Source organism: Pavona decussata, unplaced genomic scaffold (genome assembly GCF_977016875.1).
Source record: "Pavona decussata unplaced genomic scaffold, jaPavDecu1.1 SCAFFOLD_61, whole genome shotgun sequence".
Lineage (NCBI taxonomy): Eukaryota > Metazoa > Cnidaria > Anthozoa > Scleractinia > Agariciidae > Pavona > Pavona decussata.
The window spans coordinates 975,943-999,343 of NW_028145482.1; the positions used below are offsets into that span (position 1 = coordinate 975,943).

The 23,401-nt window shown below is 38.5% G+C and overlaps 3 protein-coding genes across 6 annotated transcripts in view; 1 reads left to right on the top strand and 2 right to left on the bottom strand.

Annotated features, from left to right (window-relative positions):
- Nucleotides 1-1,271: 1,271 nt before the first annotated feature.
- On the bottom strand, nucleotides 1,272-5,075 carry LOC146478972 (uncharacterized). The gene has a single exon (XM_085111180.1). The coding sequence runs from the start codon at nucleotides 4,937-4,939 to the stop codon at nucleotides 1,724-1,726; it is 3,216 nt and encodes a 1,071-aa protein (XP_084967306.1). The 5' UTR covers nucleotides 4,940-5,075; the 3' UTR covers nucleotides 1,272-1,723.
- Nucleotides 5,059-9,036, bottom strand: LOC146478973 (uncharacterized). Its single transcript, XM_085111181.1, has 5 exons — nucleotides 8,810-9,036; nucleotides 8,354-8,602; nucleotides 8,199-8,247; nucleotides 7,578-7,657; nucleotides 5,059-5,910 (listed from the first exon to the last, which is right to left on the bottom strand). The coding sequence occupies exons 1-5, from the start codon at nucleotides 8,828-8,830 to the stop codon at nucleotides 5,059-5,061; spliced, it is 1,251 nt and encodes a 416-aa protein (XP_084967307.1). The 5' UTR covers nucleotides 8,831-9,036.
- Nucleotides 9,037-9,175: 139 nt separating this feature from the next.
- Nucleotides 9,176-23,401, top strand: part of LOC146478974 (uncharacterized) — a 32,358-nt gene continuing 18,132 nt past the window's right edge. For 2 of the 4 annotated variants that reach the window (XM_085111254.1, XM_085111252.1), the window contains exons 1-6: nucleotides 9,176-9,619; nucleotides 12,984-13,029; nucleotides 14,066-14,125; nucleotides 14,577-14,627; nucleotides 19,614-19,742; nucleotides 22,217-22,302. In XM_085111254.1, coding sequence (XP_084967380.1) covers nucleotides 9,431-9,619; nucleotides 12,984-13,029; nucleotides 14,066-14,125; nucleotides 14,577-14,627; nucleotides 19,614-19,742; nucleotides 22,217-22,302 — 561 coding nt within the window. In that variant the 5' untranslated portion in view covers nucleotides 9,176-9,430. The remainder of the gene's footprint in view (nucleotides 9,620-12,983; nucleotides 13,030-14,065; nucleotides 14,126-14,576; nucleotides 14,628-19,613; nucleotides 19,743-22,216; nucleotides 22,303-23,401) is intronic. The other 2 variants (XM_085111255.1, XM_085111253.1) reach the window with 2 other exon arrangements.

The following is a 23,401-nucleotide window of genomic DNA, read 5'->3' on the forward strand; positions in this document are numbered from 1 at the left end:
ACCCTTTGTCAAGGTCATTAAGTTCAAGTCACAAATCTGACGGTAGAATTGTGTGGCAGAAATCATGCGAATGAAAAAGTTTCGAGGAGATGAAACAAAGAAATTTTTTTTTTTTCATTGACAGGTTGCTTAACGTAGGCGTTTGTGTTAAAAGTTGAGATTGTATACGCGTCAGTGACTTAACTGCGCAGCTGCGAAAACATGTCTGCCATGTTTCAATCCGCTTTTTACCGTCCTGGTTTTCTCGTTGTATTCTTTTGGCAGCTTGCAGTATTTTTGCAATGCCGTGTCGTCGACTTTCATCAGGAGCAAAGCATTCGATTGTCTCGGCAAGTGTGAGCATGATGTTTAGAAAATTGTGCCGTTATAAGGGCAGTATACACAAGGGAGCTTGTAACACGCGTTTGTAGACACGTGCCATTAATAACCTGACAAGAAAATTTATGCAAAAGGCTTATGGCTTTAAATGAATATTTGTGTGAATTAACGCCGTTAAATCTGTTCGGCTTAGTCGAAGAGTCCGAATCTTGTGCTCCGAATCAATCCGTCATTGAGCAGCGCGCATCACCGGAAGCTGGCCTATGTCTTAGTTTATTTTAATTACAGAGATAATTTAATCGACCTTAATAGGTAGGAGGATATGATGCGCTGGTTTGCAGTGTAAGTATCAAGCGGCCTTAATGGGCACTGTCACAGATATTTGGCTGTATTTTGGTTAAAACTACGATATTTGACCAAGATCGAACCTCTCTCTAACATGAAGTTACTTCTAGAGTACCGTGAAAAAAATATATATATTTAGTGACTTTAATGAGAAAGGGTAAACCATAATACGTTTTTTAGTGATTTCTCCAAAATAAGCTGAAAGAACTAGAAAAACTGGCCAATTTTTTTAAGTTGCATTCTGTGCACTTGTAGCATTATTGGTAACAAAACTGAACCAAAATTTTAACATTTGTTTTTGTTTTGTTTTTGTTTTTTTAATATAAAACAAACTCCTATTTACAATTCATCAAATATTTACAGAGCAAATGCGATACAATTACAAAAACATTCTTTAAATTATGTTCATTCATAAACAAAATGATGATAGAATAAAAAATAATAACAATAAATACAGTTTTCGAAGGGGATGCCGATCTATTAATCTTGTGTGACAGGTTTGTGAAATTGACGTTAACGTTTCTATAGATACAAGTATACGTTTGTGGCAATTCAAAGTGACACTAAAAATAGGTGACACTGCCCCTTTAAGGTCTTAAACTACGTAATGCACCAGTCAATTGAAACCCCCACCCCCCAGGTCCCGGGGAAGGGTGGGGGATTTGACATAGGCTCTGGTCAAAAGGCATCAATATCCCTACCCCCTGAGGCTGGAGTTCAGATCAAACGCCACTACCCCTGGGGCAAGAAAGCTGATACTATCAAAAGTTCTAAGAAAAGAACGTGCAAGACCTACATTTACATGGGAAAATTTAATAATGTTCTTCTTCCAGGTTTGTGCAGCTTTGATTAAAATGCTAATCACACTCTCATACAGTTTGTTCAACTATTAAACGAAGGAAAAGCATGCTGTATTTCATTATTGGTCATGACCATCTCATTACATGTATTTAATAGACTGCAAATTAGTGAAATTTGAAATACACTGTATATATTATCACACAAACTCCGTTTATTTGGCTCAAGTTCAGTTTTTTAGAAATTTAATACCTTAAACTGTCTACTGAGGTGAATTCTCCATGGCTGCAACCTTGCACTGTGCACAAATCCACTCTCCACTTGGTGCTGTTGAAAGCCCCACACACTGAAAATGGAACCACTCTATGGGACAGTCTTTATGTTCACAGGCAATCATGTCTCCACACTCTGGCCCTCCACAAATACACCACGAGTCAGGGGTGTCAACAGCTGCTTTACTAGACTTCTTCTTGAGAGAGTTCTCTTTTCTTTTTGCAGAAGCTTTCTGGGCACCTGCTTGGCGATGTTTCCTCACATCACTTAGGTGTCTTACCCACATCTCAACTTCATCGGTACGGAGTAAGGTTTGCTTTGCTAGTTTCTCTATCTCATCGGACGTCAGTTCCAGACATTCCTTTTGTTTTTTGTCAAAGGCATCTTTTATCACAGTACTTGGAGGAGAAATGGAGGCTTTGCTCAAATTGCAGTTATCCACTGCTAGCACCTCTTCTGGTCCCTTGTAGTGTCCACTACAAATACCACTGCACTTGTCACATTCCTTGGCTCCCCAAGGTCGTTTAGGGTCTGGTACTGGAAATGGCAGGTACTGAATACTTGGCCCTCCTGGGAACCATAATGAATCATTGGCTGGTTTTCCGTTCTTGCAAACTGGATGGATGCAACCCTCCTTGTAACAGGCTTTGAGAGCAAACACATACCCACTTGGAAGGTTTGGTACCATGTGCTGGTTCCGTAAGTTCCAAACCTGTTCAAAGTAATGATATTGATTTGGCTCCTTCTTCTTGAGTTCGGCCTTAGCTGCTTTGGTTCCCCTCAAATACACAAGTAAATTCTGTCTCTGATCTTTCAGCTCTGTTGCATGCTTATCTGTGGCACCTCTGTACATTTTTATTACAGATGAACCAAATGGTATGTCATTGACTCTATCCAAATACACCTGCAATGCTGCTTCCATGTTTTCGTGTAATCTATCCTGAGATACTCCTCCCGTTTCAGTTTCGGCAGATCCACACAATGTCGACGGTATAAAGAGATTAGCATGCGCTCGGCCAACAACACCATTCTGCAGCTCTACAAGATTGTAACAGCTCGCACCACTGTTCCTTGTTGTGACCAGTGTCAATTCCCTTCCTTCTTTTAGATGCCATTCGGTCCATCGAAACTGTACCTCAACATGACTTGGGCCCTCATCGGCTCCCCCATCAACTCTAATACAATCAATGTTCTTTCCTTCAAAACACACATCCATTTCTGCTTTTTCTTTCAAACAGTACAAGTCAGCAAGATGCTGTGTTGCTGTTTTCTCGTGTAGAACGCCAGGTGCTTTGACAATCCCAACAGACACTTGACCAGTGGTTTCCGTCTTCATGAATAAGTAAGATGATGTTTGAAGTTGACCTCCGTGTTTGCTTACATAGTCAGAATGTGACGTGAGTTCTGGCTTTCCTTCCAAGCAGACAGCTTTATGGTTCTTATGTGTGTAAGTACTATCCAGACGGAATCCTGCTTGGTCGTCTCTATTGAGAATCATTTTATCTGAACCGTCTTTTAGCTGAAGCATATCAAGGCCCTTGTAAAAGCAGTATGACCAACGGCTATCGGGATTGAATTTGACATCAAAACCTTTACGTGCTCTTCTGCAAGTTATTGCTGCAACACCCTGGTAACGCTGAGCCGAAATCCTTCTCTTGTTCCTCACGGCACACAACTGAACAACGGTACCATACGATATCGATATGCCATACTCCTTTTGTAGATGCTCTTGCATCCTTTTGTAAGTTACTTTAGGCCCTGTAGAATTCTTATTACTCGCGAAAGTAAAAACTCCAGTTCTTCGCCACTGGTCTGCACCAACCCGGTGTTTCTGAACAAAGTCTTCCATTTTTTTTCCTATATCAGGGTACTTTGTCACAATGGTAGACACTTTCTTTGGAATCTTGCGTTTAAGAAGGGCTTCTTTAGCTATAAGCTTTGAAGTTTCCCTTTTAGCAGCCATCTTGATTTTTTTTCTTTCTTGTTGCACTTTTTCTTTTGCTTCATCAGAACAAATATCATTGATTTCACACCAGTCTCCATCATCAGATTCACTGTCAGTCTCAAATATGGCGTTGCCTAGAGATTGTTTCCGCTGAATCTCTAAATATGCCTGTCTACTAATTTCGATCAATTGCTCTTCTGCTGTTGAAAGATCACTATAGGGGATGAAATCAGCAAAGTCAACAAGTATTTGATTTAAAACTTCAGGGTTATCTGTTGGTAACATGTTTTTTAGCTCAGCCACAAATGTAAACCAGTTAAGATTGTTTTCTCTTAGTATTAACAACAGTGTTTCTCTTGAAGGTGCTGGATTTACAGTTGGATTTTTCAGTATGTCCGTGTCATCTGGATCAAACATACCCCTGTCTGATGTTCCTTTTTCCTTTGATACTGCATTTTCTTGTGCAACCTTAACAAAAGAACTCCCATGGTCTGAGCTGTCTGTATCATGTTGTCCTTTATTGGAATGCAGCTGATCACTTAATGGAAACTCTTCTTCATCTTCTGTTGCATCTTCTGACGAAATCCATTGAACATCTTGAACTTCGCCAAGGTCAGTACTTTCATCCTCTGAATCACTGGATTCGTAGTCAAAGCCAATGGTGCGCAAAAGTGCCTTTTCCTTGACTCGTGCAAGCTCTGCCACTGTTTGTTTGATTTCACTTGCCCTTCTAAGGGTCTCTTCGATTTTCCTTTGTTTTTCGCCGAGATTTTGAACTCCATATCGCTTCCGAGCTTCTTTAGCGCTAAGCTCAGAACAAGCAGTCATTTTTAGTAGCAGACGATCTGTTTCAGTGGTTGCTAGTTCACATAAGGCGTTTATTTTTTGTCTAGATGGAAGCTTTTCTCTGACATTTGCTTTCTTCGAATGCAAGAACTGTCTCATTATGACCACAAATCTTTGTGCATCAACTCCAGGTTGGAATTCTGTAGCATACAGTCTTTTTGATCCTGGGCCTTCAGGTGCAATTTCCATGACAATAAGTGGCAGCTGCATTAGCAGCCTTACCGCCTTTGAACTTATATACTTGACCTTTGGAAAGTGTTTGATAAAAAATGCCTTCAGTTCAACAATTCCATTATTTATGACATCGTGGGCAAACGAAATCAGTCCCTCGCACTGTGAACAAACTTGTAATTCTGAACAATGTTTCCTAGAGCAAAATTCTCTCCTTGCAACAGCAACTTCTTCAAGTGTCATATCATTAATTAACGCAACATATAAACCATCGTCAACTTTGTATTTAGACACATCCGATAAACAAGAAGAAAGATGTGACACATATCGTGTATAAATGTCACTCCTAGGAGCGTCTTTATCTACAAAAAATGAGCCTTGCTCCCACTATCAGCACTCCTTGTGCCATTATTGTTGTCTCCTTGTGACTCATTTTCTGGTGTATCATTCTCTCCAGGTTTATCTCCAGAATGCTTGGCGACTTCATCAGAAACCCTTGACGACTGTGTTTCCTCCTGATTAGTACAGGTAGCTTTAGTTGAATTTCCTCTGGCTGTACCTGCTTCCTTACTCAATGGTTCTGCTGGTGTAACTGACTTTCCCCAGAAAGATGTCAATGTCTTAGTTGAACTACTCGAAGACGATGACCCGTCAGAAGACGAGGAACTGGTTGACTGCTTATCTTTGTACCATTTGGCTTTTGCCTGTTTTTTCTGGATAAGCAACACCTCTTCTTCATGCTTTCTTTTTTCTTTTCGCAGCTTGGTGGTCTCCTCTTCTACCGCAGAGGCTCGCATGTACTGTTTAAGTTGCTCATCTCTTGCTCTCTGTTGTTGCAAAAGTCGTATTCTATCCGCGAGGCTAGCTATATCATCTGTGAGTTCTTCAACCTTCTTAGTACGTAAGTGCTCAGACATTTTCACTTTCTTGCTACTGCTACCATGCTCCATTGATCCTGTTCCAAACAATTTTGATCTTGATCTTTTCTTGCTGTAATTGTAGCCGTCATTATCAAGTTTTTTACGACAAAGTTCTATAAGGTTCTGTTTGTCATCTAACTGAGTGGGATTTTCAATGCACAATTCAAAGGCATTCGCATTCATTCGTTGATGGTATGTTCTTGAGCTTTTGGCATACAGCACACTTCTCTTCCTGATATCTTCAACATTCAACTCGACGGTCACTTTGTTAGAGTCTGCTAAAGAAGGCTCATTCTAGAGAACAATAATGGAAGCCAAGTAACATAAATATATTGTCTGTGGTCTTATTCACACTAGAAAGATTTTGTTTATAATTATTTCTTTCAGATTTCAGTTTCATGGGTGACTGGATGTCACTGCATTTTAAAGAGCAACTTAACCCTTTAACACCTGTTTACGTCAGCTGACGTAAAAAGTTCATAAAATTGTTAATATTTGGTCTATTTCAATGAAATTTTGCCACAAAAATGGTCTTGGAAAGATCAGTTCATTTCCAGAATAAAATTGTACCCCTCTAGTATCTATGACCACCCCTGGAACTTTTGACAATTTTTTGTTTTACACATTTGCAGTGTGAGACATAACTCATGTTACTCTATTAACTGAGAGCTGCAAAATAAGCTATAGTTTGGGGGTATACCTAGTATGTCTGAAAATTGAGGCATTTCTGAACTTTTTGACTTTGACATTTTCAGCCCGTTTATGTCAAAGCCATGATTTACTTCTCCAATTTTGATATGAAATAAGGACTGCACTGGTCAAGACCTTTCAAATGGTATATCATACATTGCCATTTAGGTTTTATTTACGAGTTTGGAAAAAGGGGTAGAAAAACTCAGGAGTGAAAGGGTTAAACTGAATTTCATTAATAAAATTTAATTTTAAAAGCACAAACCAACAATATTCTAGCAATTTGAAAATAAAAATAGTCAACTAATAGGTTCTCACAAAAAGCTGGGAGAATAGGTTGTTACAGCACACATGTCAATGTAGCAACAACTACTAAATGCAGTCAAAAATCTACGACCCAGACTAGAACTGAAAATAAGGTCCAGATAATTGAAGTGTCATGTATGAATACTAATTTAAAGTGCCACTACGATGAAAATTTTTGTATTTCTTTTTCGCTTTTTTTAGTGCAAATGTATTTAATAGGTTTAGACAAATGCGAATTGCTATAAATTAGATTGATATATTCTTACACAGCCCAGAAATAGCTGACTGAAAACCCACGAAAATCACGTAAAATCCGTCCGCCATTACTCCGTTCATAAATCCGAGCCCACGTTCTACTGGTTTGCGATCTGGTACACTTGACTTGATTTGTGACGTAAATGACTCAACACGTCATGATTATTATTCCCTCCAGGACACAGACAACAAAGCCAAACGGCACGTGTTGAGTGACGTGTTGAGTCTTTGACGTCACAAAATCTTTAGGAAAACTCGATCCAACTCTCAGGGTTCGGTCCCGGTCATTTTTTAATTGAGTAATGGCGGCAAGCCGAATTCGAAATGTAAAGTTAAAATAATGGCACTTCCCGTACGAGTTTTGACTTGAAACTTTGCAAGGTAAGAAACAAGTACTTATATTTTCAAAATATGAAAAGGACAGAAAATGTATATTTTTGATCATAGTACCACTTTAACAAATTAGAACAAAATTCTAAAATTCTAATATGTTATACATTTTAATATTTTAATTTCTGGCTAAAAACTCAATTTCCAGTTCAGGAAATGTTTTGTTTCTGCAAATGGTACCAGATGAGTGTATACATTCTTTGTACTTCTAGTGGTCCTCTGGGCCCCCACCCCTGCTTCTTGGAAATTTCCATTACCACCCACGGAGGAGATATGAATATTTTTGTTGGAAAACCAAATTTTAATTGCATAGTTCCTACCTCTAAAGCAGGCCCAATTGAAACTGCTCCATCTTTCATCAATAAGGTTGTCTGTTTTGAACCACTACCAGAACAGTTCCCTGAGGGTGAAAAATAATTATTATATATTGTATTTAGGATGCAAGGCTGTTGCCTAGCAGGTTTCCGGTAGTCTGGGACACCCAAGGTACTGTTTTTGGTGCCCAGTAAATGTTTTTCCTAACATTTAACTTTTCTCAGGCTGGGCTCATAACTTCTCAGTTTTTGGCCTTGTGGGCTCCTTTAAATTTTTCTAAGGCAGAAGCCTTGAAATTTATTCACAAAATTCACAATATGAACACTATAATTGGAGTATCAAAAGATTCAACTTCATTTTTCTTATTTAAAATTAAAGTAAATATTCAAGACATACTGTCAGAAGAACAGCTTCTTTAGTAGACAAGTATTAAAATATTTGGTCATTGTAATATATATTCTTAGTCAATTATAGTACTTCATTTATAAGGTATCTGCACCTTAAAGTAAATGTGATGCACAATTTGCTATCACATGTGAAATATAGACCACATTTTTTCAGATTTTTGTTTTATCCTACTATTATTTGGCAAGAATAATAATCAAACAAATGACAAGTTTGTTTACCTTTAACACTTCCCTTCTCATTTCTTGTTGTGTGCAGGGAATCTTTGGGCTGTGCAAAAAAAAAAAGCAAAAACAATTAGGGTTTGCAAACAGATCAGTTCCAAAAACTTTTTCAAAAACTAAAGTATTATAAACATAAATCAGTGCAGACATACCTGATCGACGGATGTAGGTTGTGAAACATTTGGAGGTGGCTTCGACTGCAAAACATGCACTTGGATTTTATCCTTGTGTTCAATGTTTTGAACGGTAACATCGACCCACTCCCCCCAGTCTTCTTCATACTTTTGGAAAATTATCCGTGCTTCACTGTCCAGGCTAAAACACTCTTTAACTTTTACAGCAACATCTTCATTTTGATGAAGGTCAAGAACCTTACGGCTTTCTTCGTATTGAAATAAAACCTGTAGGAAATCAAAGAAGAGAACAGCTCATGACCTGACCTTTCCGCATCATTACCCATGCATACCATTTGAATTTCAATGGAAATTAAATGTAAATAATACATCCAAACAATAGAAAACAAATTACTTGATTCAGATTGAATATCAATTGCAGTGGATGGTAAAGTAAAAGCATGATATGCGTGGATTCAAACCACTGTTACGTACCTTTCTTTCGCCTTCCGCCATCTTGGAAGTTCCATGTGAAGTACTAGTGCCCAGTTCCACTCTTGCCCGAGGTGGGGACGGGAACCGCGGTCGAAAACAGTCAAATGCACCACCCCCAGGGGACAGCTTGTTGTTCAAAAGTGATTCGATGCCCCTATTTTCCCCCACCCTTCCCCGGGACCTGGGGGGTGGGGGTTTCAATTGACTGGTGCATAAGTTTAACACAGTAGAAAGAAGTGCTTGTCCATAAAATACACTGAACACCATTCTCTTCTTTAAACTTTTCTTTTTCGCGCTCCCAAGGAAGTGCATGTACCTTGTATGCCATTCCCGCCCAACTGCGCCAAGGTTACGTGAAGCCCCTCTCAAGTTATATTTCCGTAGGAAGGAAGTAGGCTCATGTTAAGTGCTTTTAGACCCTTTTTCGTTCAGAAATCTGATGGCAGAAGTGTGTGGGAGAAATGCAAAGCCATGCATATGGAAACTTTTCGAGGGGATGAAACATATAAATTTTTTTATTATTATTTTTCGTTGATAGGTCGCTAAACGTAGGCGTTACAATGCGTGACTAGTTGAGATTGTATACGCGTCAGTGACTTGTAACTGCGCAGCTACGAAAACATGTCTGCCATGTTTCAATCCGCTCTTCACCGTCCTGTTTTTCTCGCGGTATTCCTCTGGCAGCTTGCAGTATTTTTGCAATGCCGTGCCGTCGACTTTCGTCAGGGGCAAGACATTCGATTGTCTCGGCAAGTGAGAGCGCGGTGTTTAGAAAATTGTGCTGTTCTTAGAACAGTATCTGGGAACAAGGTAAGAAATTCCGTACATTATAGATTGATATGCACAAACTTTAAACTCTCAATTTACCTCAATCCAAAGAGTGCAGGGTAATTCTCAACATGTATATTTAAGGCAATGAATACTCAAGGCCAGTGCGACGAGTTGTCAGCCTGCAGAGGACAACAAAGATACAATTCTTGAAGACGTGATACTGTTGAGCTGTCGGTTTCAAATCTGATTAGATCGAATTAATCCAACGATTGATCAATCGAATAGATTGTGCTACGACCTTCGCGACTCAGTAGTGTTGGAACGCAATGTTGAGTTACAATACAACAAAGGTTAATTTTAAAATTGCTTTGTTTGCGAAGCCACTTCGATATTGTTCAGTCTTGTCTGAGCACTTCTCATGAAATTTAATAATTGCCTTGAAGAGTTTATTAAGCCTATTACCATAACATTTTTTCGTCTTTTGGGCACTTGTATGATTATCAACTTGAAAAAGAGAGACGTTCCATTCACTGCGAGAAAGCTCTTCATGTACTTGCATTGACAGTGGAGAATTTAATAGAGGTATGCAAGATTTACGTCATTGGCAACTTCAGTTCGGTTTCCGCTCTTTTCCGAGCAGGCGGGATTGAGTCTTCTAAATGAGACTGGCCTGACAGATTTTTCAAACGATGATCACATCCATGAAATCCTGATCTTATATCAGCTGATTGTCTCGAAGTTCGAGTATGCCAATCACTACGGTGAAGGAACTCTTTAACTCCGTCTGCCTTCAGAGAGACGCAAGACCTAAATGTAATCAAAACAAGGAAACTGTCAAATTCGCCTGAAGCAGTGTGCGAATTAGGTTCGATTTTCATCGTTGCATCTCTCTTCTCAAGCAGCAGCTACTATAATCAGTTTACATACATGTGTCACTGGTCTTAAAAGTGGAGGGACAGTCTCCGAACACAAGCCAGCTTGTAATACGCGTTTGTAGACACGCGTCATTGATAACCTGACAACAAGATTTATGCAAAAGGCTTGTGGCTTTAAAGGGATATTTGTGTGAATTAACGCCCTTAAATCTGTTCGGCTTAGTAGAAGAGTCAGAGACTTGAGGTCCGAATTTTCAAGTTGCTGTCGGTTAAGTATTGTGACTTGCATTTTTGTCCTTACAAGACAAATCCAAATCAGATTGACCCATAAATCATATTCGAGACTTTGTCTAGATGTCCGGCAGCCGGACAGGATTTTTAAAATACTCCGTGTCCGGGGTCTACTGGGCGAAATAGTCGAGTTATACAAAGACATCTTTTTTTGGATCGCTAAGAAGTTGCCGATTACAGTTGTCAATTTGTTGTGTCGATTTCTCTTACTGCCCCGCACTCTATGCAAATCTCGGCACATCAGACTTGTAAATTATTTACGTGTTTGCGGTGACTGCCGGACACGATTTTCAAAACACTTCGTGTCCAGCAGTCCGATAATTTCTTAATTTTGAATAGATTTATTCACCGCTATCTTTGTTTTGGTTTGCAAGGCCATTCAGAAAACGAAGGTCCTTGGTTGCCGATCATTCTGCTAGCTTGGACATACAAAGATAGCATTGGATAAATCGGTTATTTCGCGTATTAAATCGATTCGAAATTAAGAAATTATGAGACTGCCGGATATGGAGTGTTTTGAAAATGCTGTTCGGCAGTTACTACCGCGCAAACACGCAAATAACTTTCCAAGTCTGATGATGCCGAGATTTGCATAGAGTGTGGAGCGGTAAGAGAATTGGGGACTGTAATCGACAACTTCTTCGCGATGTAAACAAAGATGGCATTGGATAAATCGAGTATTTTGCGTACATAGAACCAAAATTGAGAAATTATCGGACTGCCGAACACGGAGTATTTTGAAAATCCTGTCCGGCGCGGACATCTTGACACATAACAGTCTGCTCGAACGTATATTTCAATAAACGGATAATCGCACAACGGAAACCGATTACTCCTTGAGGTGGGCCCGGTTTCCGAGATACTTGGGAAATATGATTTCTCCTCATGTCAGTTCCATTTTATGGTATACCTTCTTATAAGAACGCTGAGATTGAGGTCAACCAAACTTTTAATATCATATTAATAACATACCCCAGGCTATTAGTCAGTTCAGGATGTATTTAATTTGACCAAGTGTTTTCATTTACAGAGTGTTGTCTGGTGCAACATCTTGTACGCAGCAGTTGAGTAACCCGATAGATCTCCGATCGCGTAAACTTTGATTTATTGAAATGCCATGACAGGAAACTTAGGAACATGTTCAGAACGCTTTCAGGGTCAAATTCCGAAAAAGATATTAGCGCTCAACCCCAAGCTTTTCTAACGTTCTAAAAGATAAAAAAAAGAAGGGTGCAAGTCCATCTCTTTAAACGGTTTCGTTTTCATCGCCCTCTCTTTCATAACACCTACAAGTACAACTTCTTTACCAGAACCGTAAAAGAATGGAACATTCTACCTTCTTTTTTTATTAGATCAGCCATCTGTGGACGATTTCAAATCTGCTATGACGAACTAGTTTAGTTTCTCCCACTGATTTTGTATATTCATTATTATTTATTAATTAATTTATTTATTGTTATTATTTATTCATTTATTTATTTATTTTTGTAACATAATAGCACCGCTTTTTTTTCGTGTATTTTTAATCTTTCACATGCACATTCGCAGTGATGGGAAACCTTTGTGAATTATAATAAATAAATAAATAAATAAATAAATAAATAAATAAATAAATAAATAAATAAAAGTTAGTCGGTCGGTCGGGTAAGCAAAAGGTTTATTTTTTGGTGCAGGCTAGGTCCAAATATGGCCCTTGTAGACTCTTCGACGTGGGAAGGTTCACGTCCACTGGTAATCCGAGTTAGGAATTTGCGAAGAAAGATCTAGTTTTACCGCCACTGAAATTTGTCGACGGGATATCATCATTTCAGGAGATAACAGTATTTGGAAAAGTATACGAGTCTGTGTCACATACAGGACCGGATTTACCCTTTGCGCGAACTTTGTGCGATAGAATATGGGTGGAAAACGAAAACGAAAAATAAAGGGAGATTGGATTTTATCTTCGATCGGGGGTATAGAGTATCTCTTTAAGACTTTGTCATAGTGGACAGTTAGGCGTCGGCCATTAATCCAGGGGTCAAGTCCCATTCGAACCACATCAATTTGCTTCACGGTAGCCCGTTTACAAATCTAAGACCATGCTTTGTAAACAGACTTAAGTCTGCCTTCCGCCAGTTGTGACTTCAGTTTGTACTATTTCTTTCAGTGATTTATATAGTGTCTCCAATTAGACAATTTAAGTTACTGTTATCATATATGCTGTAATTATTCTTTATTCTGTTTTATTTTAACAGGTATTACGTGGGCATTTTTGTTACGAGGAGTGCCTTCTAAGGATGAGTGAGTACTAACTTTGTCATTTATCTTTCATATATTTTGTTGTACATTTGGTCTTAATTCACGTGGTCTTAATTCAATTCAAATGTATCCCGCGCTGGATACAATTCAGCTATTATCGCCCGGGATACACTCATACAATAGTGTGTGAATTGAATGTTTATGCAGAAGACTTTTTTTTTTTTGGAGCAAATGTGGAAAAAAATAAAATAAAACAATAACACCCTTGTTAAATGCAACTTCATGATCGGTTAGCTCCATTCTGTATTCTACGCAAAATACTAAAAAGCACTTAATGTCTGGCCCCGAGGGAAGTAATTGGTTTTTATGTCCTCGAGTCTCGAGGGGGAAACAAAAGTAACTTCTTCCCATGTAGAACGAAGGAAAACTAAGCTGAAGAAACTGTACCTACCACGGACCCTCTCCTTCCTCCTCGAGCTCTCACCCACACACTAGTACTACAACTACAGCCCCACAACTCTAGTACTCCTTTCCTCTACCGAGGTCACAGTTTGTAACGTAAATTCACCATTGATACATTCAATAATTGAATGTATCAATGGAATCAAACTTGTCCTAAGTAGATTTAGATGTATTGCACACTACAGTTACTCTATAAACTTGCAGCACAGAGCCCTGTCTTTTCCAAACTTGTACACGAACAAACCAAGAAAACGAACAAACAGACAACAAGTGGTAGTCAGTTTGGCTGCACGACTGTGAACATGACCCCGATACGTGTGCACGAATATGGAAAAACGACGAAAAACAACAAGTTAGAACAATGCTAAAGCAAAAAAAAATAAAACAAATCAAAACAGGGGTAGACTTTACAGATCGATTTTGGCATGCATAGATGCCTACGTCTGTTCAGCCGTCCGTCTGTTCATCCATCCATTACTTGTCGACCGTCCAATCCTTTAGTCCTTTAGTCCTTTAGTCGGCCACCAGGTAATTATTATATTATTAAGAGCCCTTTAATTTGCCTCTTAATAATACACATTTCATTTATCCCATAACTTTCCTATATTGTTATCAGTAAAACAGTGCTTTGTTGGAACACTGAATGTCAAGCCATTATCCAAGAGAATCAGACGAGGTGAGCACCTTATTCATTCATCACCAACCCTCAATTTATATGACCAGATACTTGGAAAGGCAGTCCGTCATCCAGAAGTTAGTTGGTCAGCCCATAGTTACTAACTTAAATTGTCTCCCCTCGTCGTTGCAAAGGCATATCATATGTACAGCCAAGGTTTCCTTTACCCTGTTTTCAGCCGTTCTTTGAGAGTAGACGAGAAGCCTGCATGCTTGTCCCTTCATTGATGGTACATTCCCACCCGTTTCGATTCTTTTCTTTTTTCGTGTACTTCAACTCACAGAACCCTTCGGAAGATTGTACATGTCAACAAGTTAGATGGCCGTTTGCATGGCATGTCCCGTTGCATTGTAATTCATGCTTCGTAAGGATCCACTGGAAGATCTCGCTATGACCACATGGCTTTAATACCTTGATTGCGGATATGTCACGTTATTTGTTTTTCTTACAGATACCTCGAACGGCAAAGAAAATTCAATTCCAGCTGTCGACTCACAAGGTAGTGTCTTTTGTTTTGGTAGTTTTGCACAGCGTAATGAGAAAATATGAAAAACCATCGTCCTTTCTGTTATCTTGTGATTTATTGTGACGCTTGCAGCGACTTAAGCACCAAAACTATGCGAGCGAAAAATCGATCTTCAATGCTTGTTGCGGCAAAGTGTAGGGACTATTTTGCGAGCCTTTTTTTGGACGATAGCAAAGAATGGTAAACCAAACTTTCAAATTTCAACTTTCAACTTTATTTATCTTTGTAGTTAAATACAGTTTACAATAACACTGGACCCGCAAATAGCATTTGTTAATCCAGGCGGGTACTGTATAATTATTTACCTTACATTTAATTTGCGGACGGCTTTTATTTTTGCACACCCGTCCTGCAAATCGACGACAACAAAAGTCATAAGTTTGGCCCTAGTTACCTTTGCTTGGGTTTGTAAGTTTGTGATCGCATCTTTCAGCGTCATCACGTGTGTATAAAAGCGGGTTTAGCATCATTTTTGCCAGAGCATAATATCGCTTTTCGCATTGTCTCGTATCTTTGTTTTTAAATGCTTAACCCTTGGTTCAAGCGGAACCGATATGTAAGTAAGTTTTGTTATTTTGTTTCATTTAGTGTTTCAGTAATGGAAGAAAATACGCAAGTGAACGATAAAGTACAATCATGATCAAAGCAAGGATTAATAGCGGAGCTCCCGCGCGCGCCGCAAGGCGCGCGCGAGCGGAGCCCCATAGCTAAGAGATTTTGGTAAACCCATCAGTGCGAGAAATTTTGGTTTGGTTATGACGTCACTTCCGTCCGACCGACCGTACAACGTACGTACGTACGTACGCTCCTCCATGTAAGCAATGTGAAATGAGACACTCAAACCTTGTGCTGCAAATCAGGTTTTTTTTTCGGCGGGAAAATGCATGGCCAACTGCGCTGCCGGCCGCGTTTGTTTGGGAGGAAATTGCATCGCCAACCGCGGTTGAGAAAAAAAATAATAATAATTTAATTTTGAAGACGACGTGTACGACAAAACACAAACTCAATTTATGAATAGGTCTACAAACATGTAAAGCAAAGAAAGGGAGATAGAAAGAGATCGAGAAAATAGGCGACGAAGAAGCAAAGTTCCACGTCAAAGAGAGCGATTGAGAGCGGTAGCAAACAGGCGAAACATGAGTGATGAACAAAGAGAGAAAGAACAGGAAAGGGTGCCGAAAAAACCCCGTGTTGCGGCACAGGATTTGAGTGTCTCATTTCACATTGGCTTACATAAATGAACCCGGGTTGTTTTTTGGCGGGAAAATGCATGGCCAACTGCGCTGCCGGCCGCGTTTGTTTGGTGGGAAGTTGCATCGCCAACTGCGTTTGAGAAAAAAACAAAACAAAACAAAAATAATTTTGAAGACGACAAGATACAAAGCAAATTTTTATATGTGACCAACAGCAGGAGAAAGAGCAAGGCAACTAGCGGCGGGAGAAACAAATCGACTGGCACATCATCAGAATCATTTTACTTCGATCCGGCGCCACGAAACGTTGGAGTTTTCCTCTTGAAGTGAAACGTTTCGCTCACTTAACGTTGTAAAACGATCGGAAAAATCAGCAATGGAATAAAGGGACTGGTTATTCTCAGAAGAGGCGAGTACATTTGTGCAATTTTGTTGACAAAACTTTGCTAGTTTGCTGGTTTGCAAGATATTGTTTTCTTGCAGTTTTGACACGCCTTTTAACTTAGTCTTAAGCTAATACTGCTAACTTCAGAACAGTATTTTGAGCTCATTTTTTCGGTCCATGTTGATTATTTTCCTTGGAGTTTTATTTTCTGATCTCGTCCAATTTTGCCGTCACACAGCGGGAGAAAGAGCAAGGCGGATCGCGGCGGGAGAAACAAATCGATTCTTTTAGCAGCTTTTAGAGGCGGCACTTCATAAACAGCGGCTGAATCTTGAAGATAAATTATTTTACTCTAATCAGTGTCTAATCCGGCGCGATGAAATGAAATTACGATTCGATGGATTTTTTCCTCTTGAAGTGAAACTCAACGTTGTAAACGAACGAAAAAATCAGCAATCGAATAAAAGGACTGGTTATTCTCCAAAGAGGCGAGTATATTCATGTGATTTTGCTGACAAAACTTTGCTGTTTTTGCAATATATTTTTTTCTTGTAGTGTTGACACTGCAACTTGTTTAACCTCAGAGCAGCCTTTTGAGCTCATTTTTCGGTCCATGTTCGTTATTTCCCTTGGAGTTTTATTTTCTAATCTCATTCCATTTTGCTTCATTTTAAAAAAAAATTGATTCTGAGCTAAAATAGTCAGTCAAACAAACGTCTCCCAACATTGTATCGTTGGCATAAAAAAAACTACTGACAAGTTTTTCTTGCATATATTTCTGACAATCTTGACAGAGAACAAACAAAAATACTTCAAACAGTAGGATATAACCGCAAAGATTAAGATGTGTGAGTAATTTTCACTGAAAGTCTTTTCAAAGAACGTTAAAAGCGAATGTAAAATTAAAGTGTGATTCCATTTTCATCAAAACAAAGTTTACGCAAAACATTCATTCGCTTGTTTTTTGTGAATTTTTCAAAGATCGTTGTTTAGTTTATTTCTGTACTTATTGCTATGAATTATCACAGTGCTTTTTTCATTTATTACTCAAAGATATATTTGAAGTGTGTTTTTTGGTTAGTGTATCCATTTTCTCTGAGGTTTATAGCGTACGGCCTTCTTGATAAGCAAAATTTACTAGACAGTGACAGTGCCGGTAGCGCGCGTTGGCTGTTCACAAACCGTTTTGCCTCGATCATCTTAAAAACTAAAAACAATAATAAAAACAGAAAATATCATTTTGAGTCCATTTAAATTCCGCTTTTATCACACAGAGGGCAAAATGTTGCTAAAACTATCAAGGAACTTCATAAAACAGTCAGTAAAACACTCATCGAAGGCGCAAGCAAACCAATGAACAAATTATTTAATTTTTTTGTAGCGTACAAAACAAACAAAACCGACGAGAACAGTTCCCATTAAATATATGTAATTAAGAGAGAATACAAGTTTAATTCAGTAGCAAACTAACAACGATAAATCAAATGTTAGGCATCAATTAATTGTTCACCTGCGCTGTAAAGCTTCCTACCGCTTGAAAATCACACGAACATAGATCGATACTAAAATAGCAAACTATGGATCCAAAGAAGGAACTTGCAGAGTAATTTCTTCCTGCTCCTTCCTCCCATCAAAAGGACACTTTCATGCTCGGTTATCGTTCGTTGAAAGCACTTGGACGCCATGACTGATTTCAGTTTTCAACCAAACAAAATAAAATCAATCCGATCCAAGTCTTTAGCTTTTGACACAAATAATCTTTTGCTGTTTCTTGTGAGAGACACCAAAATTAACTTTTAGGAATTTCCCTCCTAGCTGCAGCACTTGATTTCCATGTATTTTTGGTACTAAGAACCCGGCTTAAAGAGTCGAACTTCGAAAGAACTTCAAAGAACTTGTTTTTTTGGACACAAAATGCAGAAACCAACAAAATGTAAAACTGTCGTGCTCAGCCAATCAGGAGCGAGCATTTTCGCCCCTCGACCAATCAGGAGTAAGTAATTTTGCCCTCGGTGAAAGGAAAATTACGAAAAACTGCCCTCTGTTACAACAATTCATTCATCCCCTCTGTTTTACATTGTTATTGTTGATGAGCAGTTAGCTGCATATGCATTAAAAATGTACTATATAACTGCAGAATTGATGAGGAACTCATAAGGTTATTACGTTCATACAATAAGCAGACTTCTATTGTGGAGCTCCGCTTTTAGGCTTGGCTAAATATATATATTAACATTGAAAATTAATATACAAGATGCCCCTAATGGCATTCTCGCGGGATGCTTAGGCTATGTTCACGCGGGACCGGTCCCAAGTGGATCCGACCCTATCCTGGAATGGACCATTTCTGCTCACACGGCACGGTTCCGCTTGTTAACGTCAGGCCATACGGGACCGGTCTGTTATGGTTCGGTACTGAATCGAAGTAGGAAAAGCAGCTGTTTCTACTAGTTAAGCATGCGCAGAATACACGTTGTAACTTTCAATATGTTTGCTGGTGGTTCGTCCAAGATAGTTTGATCAACCTTGAAAAGATGTTTCAAACAGATCACCATCATCCTAATTCATTACCCTAAGCTTATAAATCTCTCAATTGCTTGTTTTTGTAACAAGCATGCGTGGTGAAATCAAACTAGCAGATTGAAACCGCAGAATAACGTGAAAGAGAACTGGTGAACAAAGAAGAAATAAGACAGAGGACTGGGGGAAAAGCGGACTATATTATTATTAGTATTCTGACTTCGCGCATAAAAACGTGTATACAGCTATTTCAATTAACGTTGTCGGTTCAAAGCATAAAGCTTAAAGACAAGATCGAAAGATTACTTGGGATTTTTATGAATAAATTCATCAAAATCAGTCATGCCTGTAGTTAACAATAGGTTGTAATTAGCAGTACAATGACCTGCACGTGCAGGGATGATTTTGATGAAATTATTCATAAAAACTAATCCCACAAAACATTGCGGTTTTGTCTTTTAGCTTGATTTTAATCCGACAACGTTAATTGAAATAGCTGTATACTGCCAGATATAGATAAGGCTGTGGCCTGAGTGTAATTTTACTATAATTACTGCTTCTGGTATTCAAACAAAAGCTTGGTTTTCCTTCTTACAGTAGGCAAAGTTTATTATTCAGATTGAACAGAAGAAAATCACCTGATAGATCGTTGTTTTGTTAAGATATGTTTCTCTCAGAACCCATGTCAACTTTATTTGAATAATCGTCCCGTTAAGTTATGTTAGTCCGATATCCATAAGTGTTAAGTCCAGGCAAAATGTCCCTGGTCGATGTACGCTAGCACACGATTTGTTTAGCCATTGATTGCGACTCTGGACTCCATGTTAAATGAATATTTTATTAACACGTTTGTTGAATCAACAGACAATAAAGAATGCAAAAATGGTATTTTCGGTGGAACAGCTCTTACTCGTGAAGAGATAACCATAACTCTTGACGAACTTGGTAACACGGGAAGGTATTATACGAACGTATCGTGGAAGCCTCTGCACGGTAAGTGATAAAACGAAGAAATGCCTTAATTCTACGTTAAAGCTAGTTTACCGAGACGGTGGTGTGTCCTAGTGGTTAGGGTACTGGACTTCTAATCTGGAGTTCAACACCTCGGCCTCCTTGACTGTAATAACGTTGGTACTGCTTAAAGAGAAAAAGGTTTCCTGGTCCACTAGATTGTTACAAATTGTTATAATTAAATTTACGGCTTCAGAAGGTGCACTATGAGAAATTCTGTGTCCACGTGGATATAGAATTTTAGGACAAAGTACACGAGGTTGTTAGGTTAGAGTACTCTATTGTAACGTCACGGAAGCGAAATGGCCAAAACGTTTCAAAAAATATATCGGACCCTATTAAGTTCAATCTTCCTTCGATAGGGAATTTTTTTCAGAAGCAGTAATTTTTCCTTTTTATGAATATTTAACTTTCTTAAAGTAATTTTCATGTTTTCGTATCTCTTTGGTGTTCGTCTTTTAGTTTTGACTGTTTTTTGGTCATTTTGTTGGTTTTCTGAAGTTGAATTGTGGGGAAATCTAGCAATAATAATAATAATAATAATAATAATAATAATAATAATCCTTATCAATAAAGATTTGGTAATGCAGAGACATGCAAAAATTAACGATAAAAACCGACGTTTCGGTGTCTTCATGACGCCATTGTCAAGGAGAAATAAAAAATTACAGAGTCTGCGGCAAGGTGTATCAATAAATTAGCATATAGTGTTTGAGGCTAATTAAAGAAATACTTTTGCGCGAATAGAGTCGTTTTGCACGTTCAGAGTGGATTTTAGGTCTCTGATGAAAAGCATTTCGTTAACCAAACAATCGAACTTGTTTCTACGCTTTTTAGTTCAGAATGCTAAAACGCCTCAGTAGGTCTTTCGGGACTTCGCCATACTGTTCGTGGTAGTGTTTATACACTGAAGATGCTTTTTGTTTATGTCCATCCACACGTGTGTGTAAGTGTCCGCGCGTATAGCCTTCACACAGGTCACATTGAAAATGATAAACGACGCGTTGTTGGTTGACGATCTGTGGGTTGGTTTCGCGTACTTTTAGATCTTGCTCAAGTTTGCGGCTAACGAATACTGGCTGGACAGTTGTCTGCACCTTTATGCTGAGATCCTTATGTTCTTTTTTAACATAATTTGCCGATTCCTGGTCTTTAAACGGTATGACTACACGAACAATGGCTCTTGGTTCTTTCGGCGTGTGTGGGGGCTGCTGGTCAACTATTCTTGAGTGTAGGAAGGTGTTAATGGTCGAATTTATCAAGCGTTCAGGGTATTTAAGATGTGCGAAAACGTTCTTTAGGCGATCACACTCGTCAGAGAAATAGGCCCAGGAGGAAGATAATCGGTGTGCGCGATCAAGCATTGTTGTCAGTAAGCTCCGTTTGTAGCGATTGTCTTCATGGCTTTGATAGTGTAATAGTAGTGAAACCAACAAACACAGGTCTAATAATGATAATAATAATAATAATAATAATAATAATAATAATAATAATTTATATAACGCTATTTACATTCAATGATCAATGGCACTTTATAAGAATAATACAATTAAATTAAAAATACATACATATATTATCAGGCCCGTAGCAAGGCTAAACACCTAAGGGGGCCGAGCAAATTCGTCAAAACAGAGCAACCCCCCCTCCCGGTCACTCAAAGAAAAGAACATCAAAAAAGCAATAGATTTAGTAAGCAAAACAGTAACTTTGCACCTTTATCATAGTTTTTGTTACATTTCTTTGCCGTCATTGTATGCGAACTACTCCGTGAAATTTCCTAATTTCACGTTTGAAGGAGGACAGAAACAAACGACGACCAATTTTTCTCTCCTTTTTTTTAAACTTGGAACCGGGCAATAAGAATCCAACTTCAGGAGAGTTTCTTTTCCTGTGGCTCTTGACAGGACATATTTGTGTGGTTTTCGACAATGTCCGAACCTAAGGACATTTAATATTGCTATAAATGAGCGGACGTCTTAGAAAACGTCTTAGTAGTTTTATTTCAACTGCTTTTATGGCTTGATATTGGTTGATTTCGATCCATTTTGGCTCTTAATTCCGTTTCACGAGGTAGGAGTGCCTTTGTTGCTGTTGTTTAAAAACCAACTGTTAGCGGAGGGAACTGAGGTAATAAAAAGATTGTTGTGGGAAAAAAAAAACATTTGCAGCGTTAGCATTCAAAACTCTTTGTTGCACGTTAATTTGTTTTAATTATATATTTTTTTGGCACATTGATTTTAAACTTCCAAAAATTCTGGGGTGGGGGGCGAGGGAGGGCCTTATATGCTATATCAGATATATGTACAAAAACTGGCTACAATTCATCAAAATGTAAAAAAGAAAAAATAAACCAAAATAAGTAATAGATAGGAATTACATTAAAATGCTGACCTAAACAAAAATGTGTTATGCTTGCTTTTAAAAACACTTACGCAGTATCTATAAATTCGTAACAGATAAGACAGTGAATTGGACTGGATACAAGATGATTTATAAAATTGGTGGACCTTATTCCAACTACAGTTGCCGATATCTGGGAAAGGTGAGAGTTGTGGTTAGGTAATGTTTAAGTTTATACTAGATATTACGTTATCCAAGGAAATTATATTAACTGCATTATTTATTTTCAGTAATTTTTTTATGAGATATTATCGAGGCGGACATCCAGGCAGGCTCTGCCTCCTGAATGTCTTGCAGTATTGTTAGAGTAGATTCGTTGGAAGTGTGTTTTAAGTGGTCTTGGTATCAGATCTTCCTTATTTAAGGTGATTCCCCCTTAAAAGAACAATTAATAAAAAATTTCTCAAACTTCATCCAGTTGGTAATCGTGTTACGTATATTAAAAAAATGCAAGAAAAAATAAGGGTCACCGGGCTCATTTTTGCACAACATGCATGGCCTTTACAGCAACTTTGCGACCGACGAGGTTCTCATCACTTATAACCTTAGTAAGCAGAAAGGGGCACTAGAATTTCTGAAAAAGGCACTTCTGGATTAAGTTATTAGAGAAATTCAACAATAAAGACTCTGAAATACATTTTAAACCACCTTAGTTTTATAAGAGTTATTCATTATGTAACAAAATCAAGAATTCTCTGCATACGTACACACCCAGCGCTATCTAAAGACTTGTTTTTTACAGCCTTAAAATCAAAATATTTTAAAGCAGAATTTTAAGCTTTTCTTGAAAATCGAGACATGCAGCAGATACCGTTGTGTAATTTAAATTCATGCATTAAAAAGTGGGGGTCACCGTGCTCGTTGTCGAACTATTGATCCTCAAAGCGCGAAAATCCTGTTTGAAAACCATTACGGACGAGAGAAGACTGGGTCGAGTTTAAAAAAAGGCAGCTCCCCGATCACAGGTACTGTAGAAAGTTCGTTCATTAAATTTATTTGCGTTTGCATGTGTACTGTCTTCATACAAATGGCCAGTGAGAAATTACTTAAACGAAAAAGAAGGGTCGACTGTTATGCGCAGAAGAGGTGCGAAAACAGGGGAATCACCTTAAGACGCTTTTCGCATCTCTCGCGTTGCATCCTAAGCCGCACTCTTGGACTTTGCTAAAAGTCATTGTGACTCTTTTAACTTAGCGTCTTGTTCTACTCCTATGGCAAGTTTCTCAATGTAATTACCCTTA

What these genes read in the sequence shown, in the direction of transcription:
- LOC146478973 (XM_085111181.1), bottom strand. Translation starts at nt 8,830, where the DNA reads ATGGCGGAAGGCGAAAGAAAG. An exon ending in AACCTACATCCGTCGATCAG is followed by an intron (nt 8,248 to 8,353) that starts GTATGTCTGCAC and finishes TTTTTTGCACAG; the next exon opens with CCCAAAGATTCCCTGCACAC. An exon ending in TGAGAAGGGAAGTGTTAAAG is followed by an intron (nt 7,658 to 8,198) that starts GTAAACAAACTT and finishes TTTCACCCTCAG; the next exon opens with GGAACTGTTCTGGTAGTGGT.
- LOC146478972 (XM_085111180.1), bottom strand. Translation starts at nt 4,939, where the DNA reads ATGACACTTGAAGAAGTTGCTGTTGCAAGGAGAGAATTTTGCTCTAGG.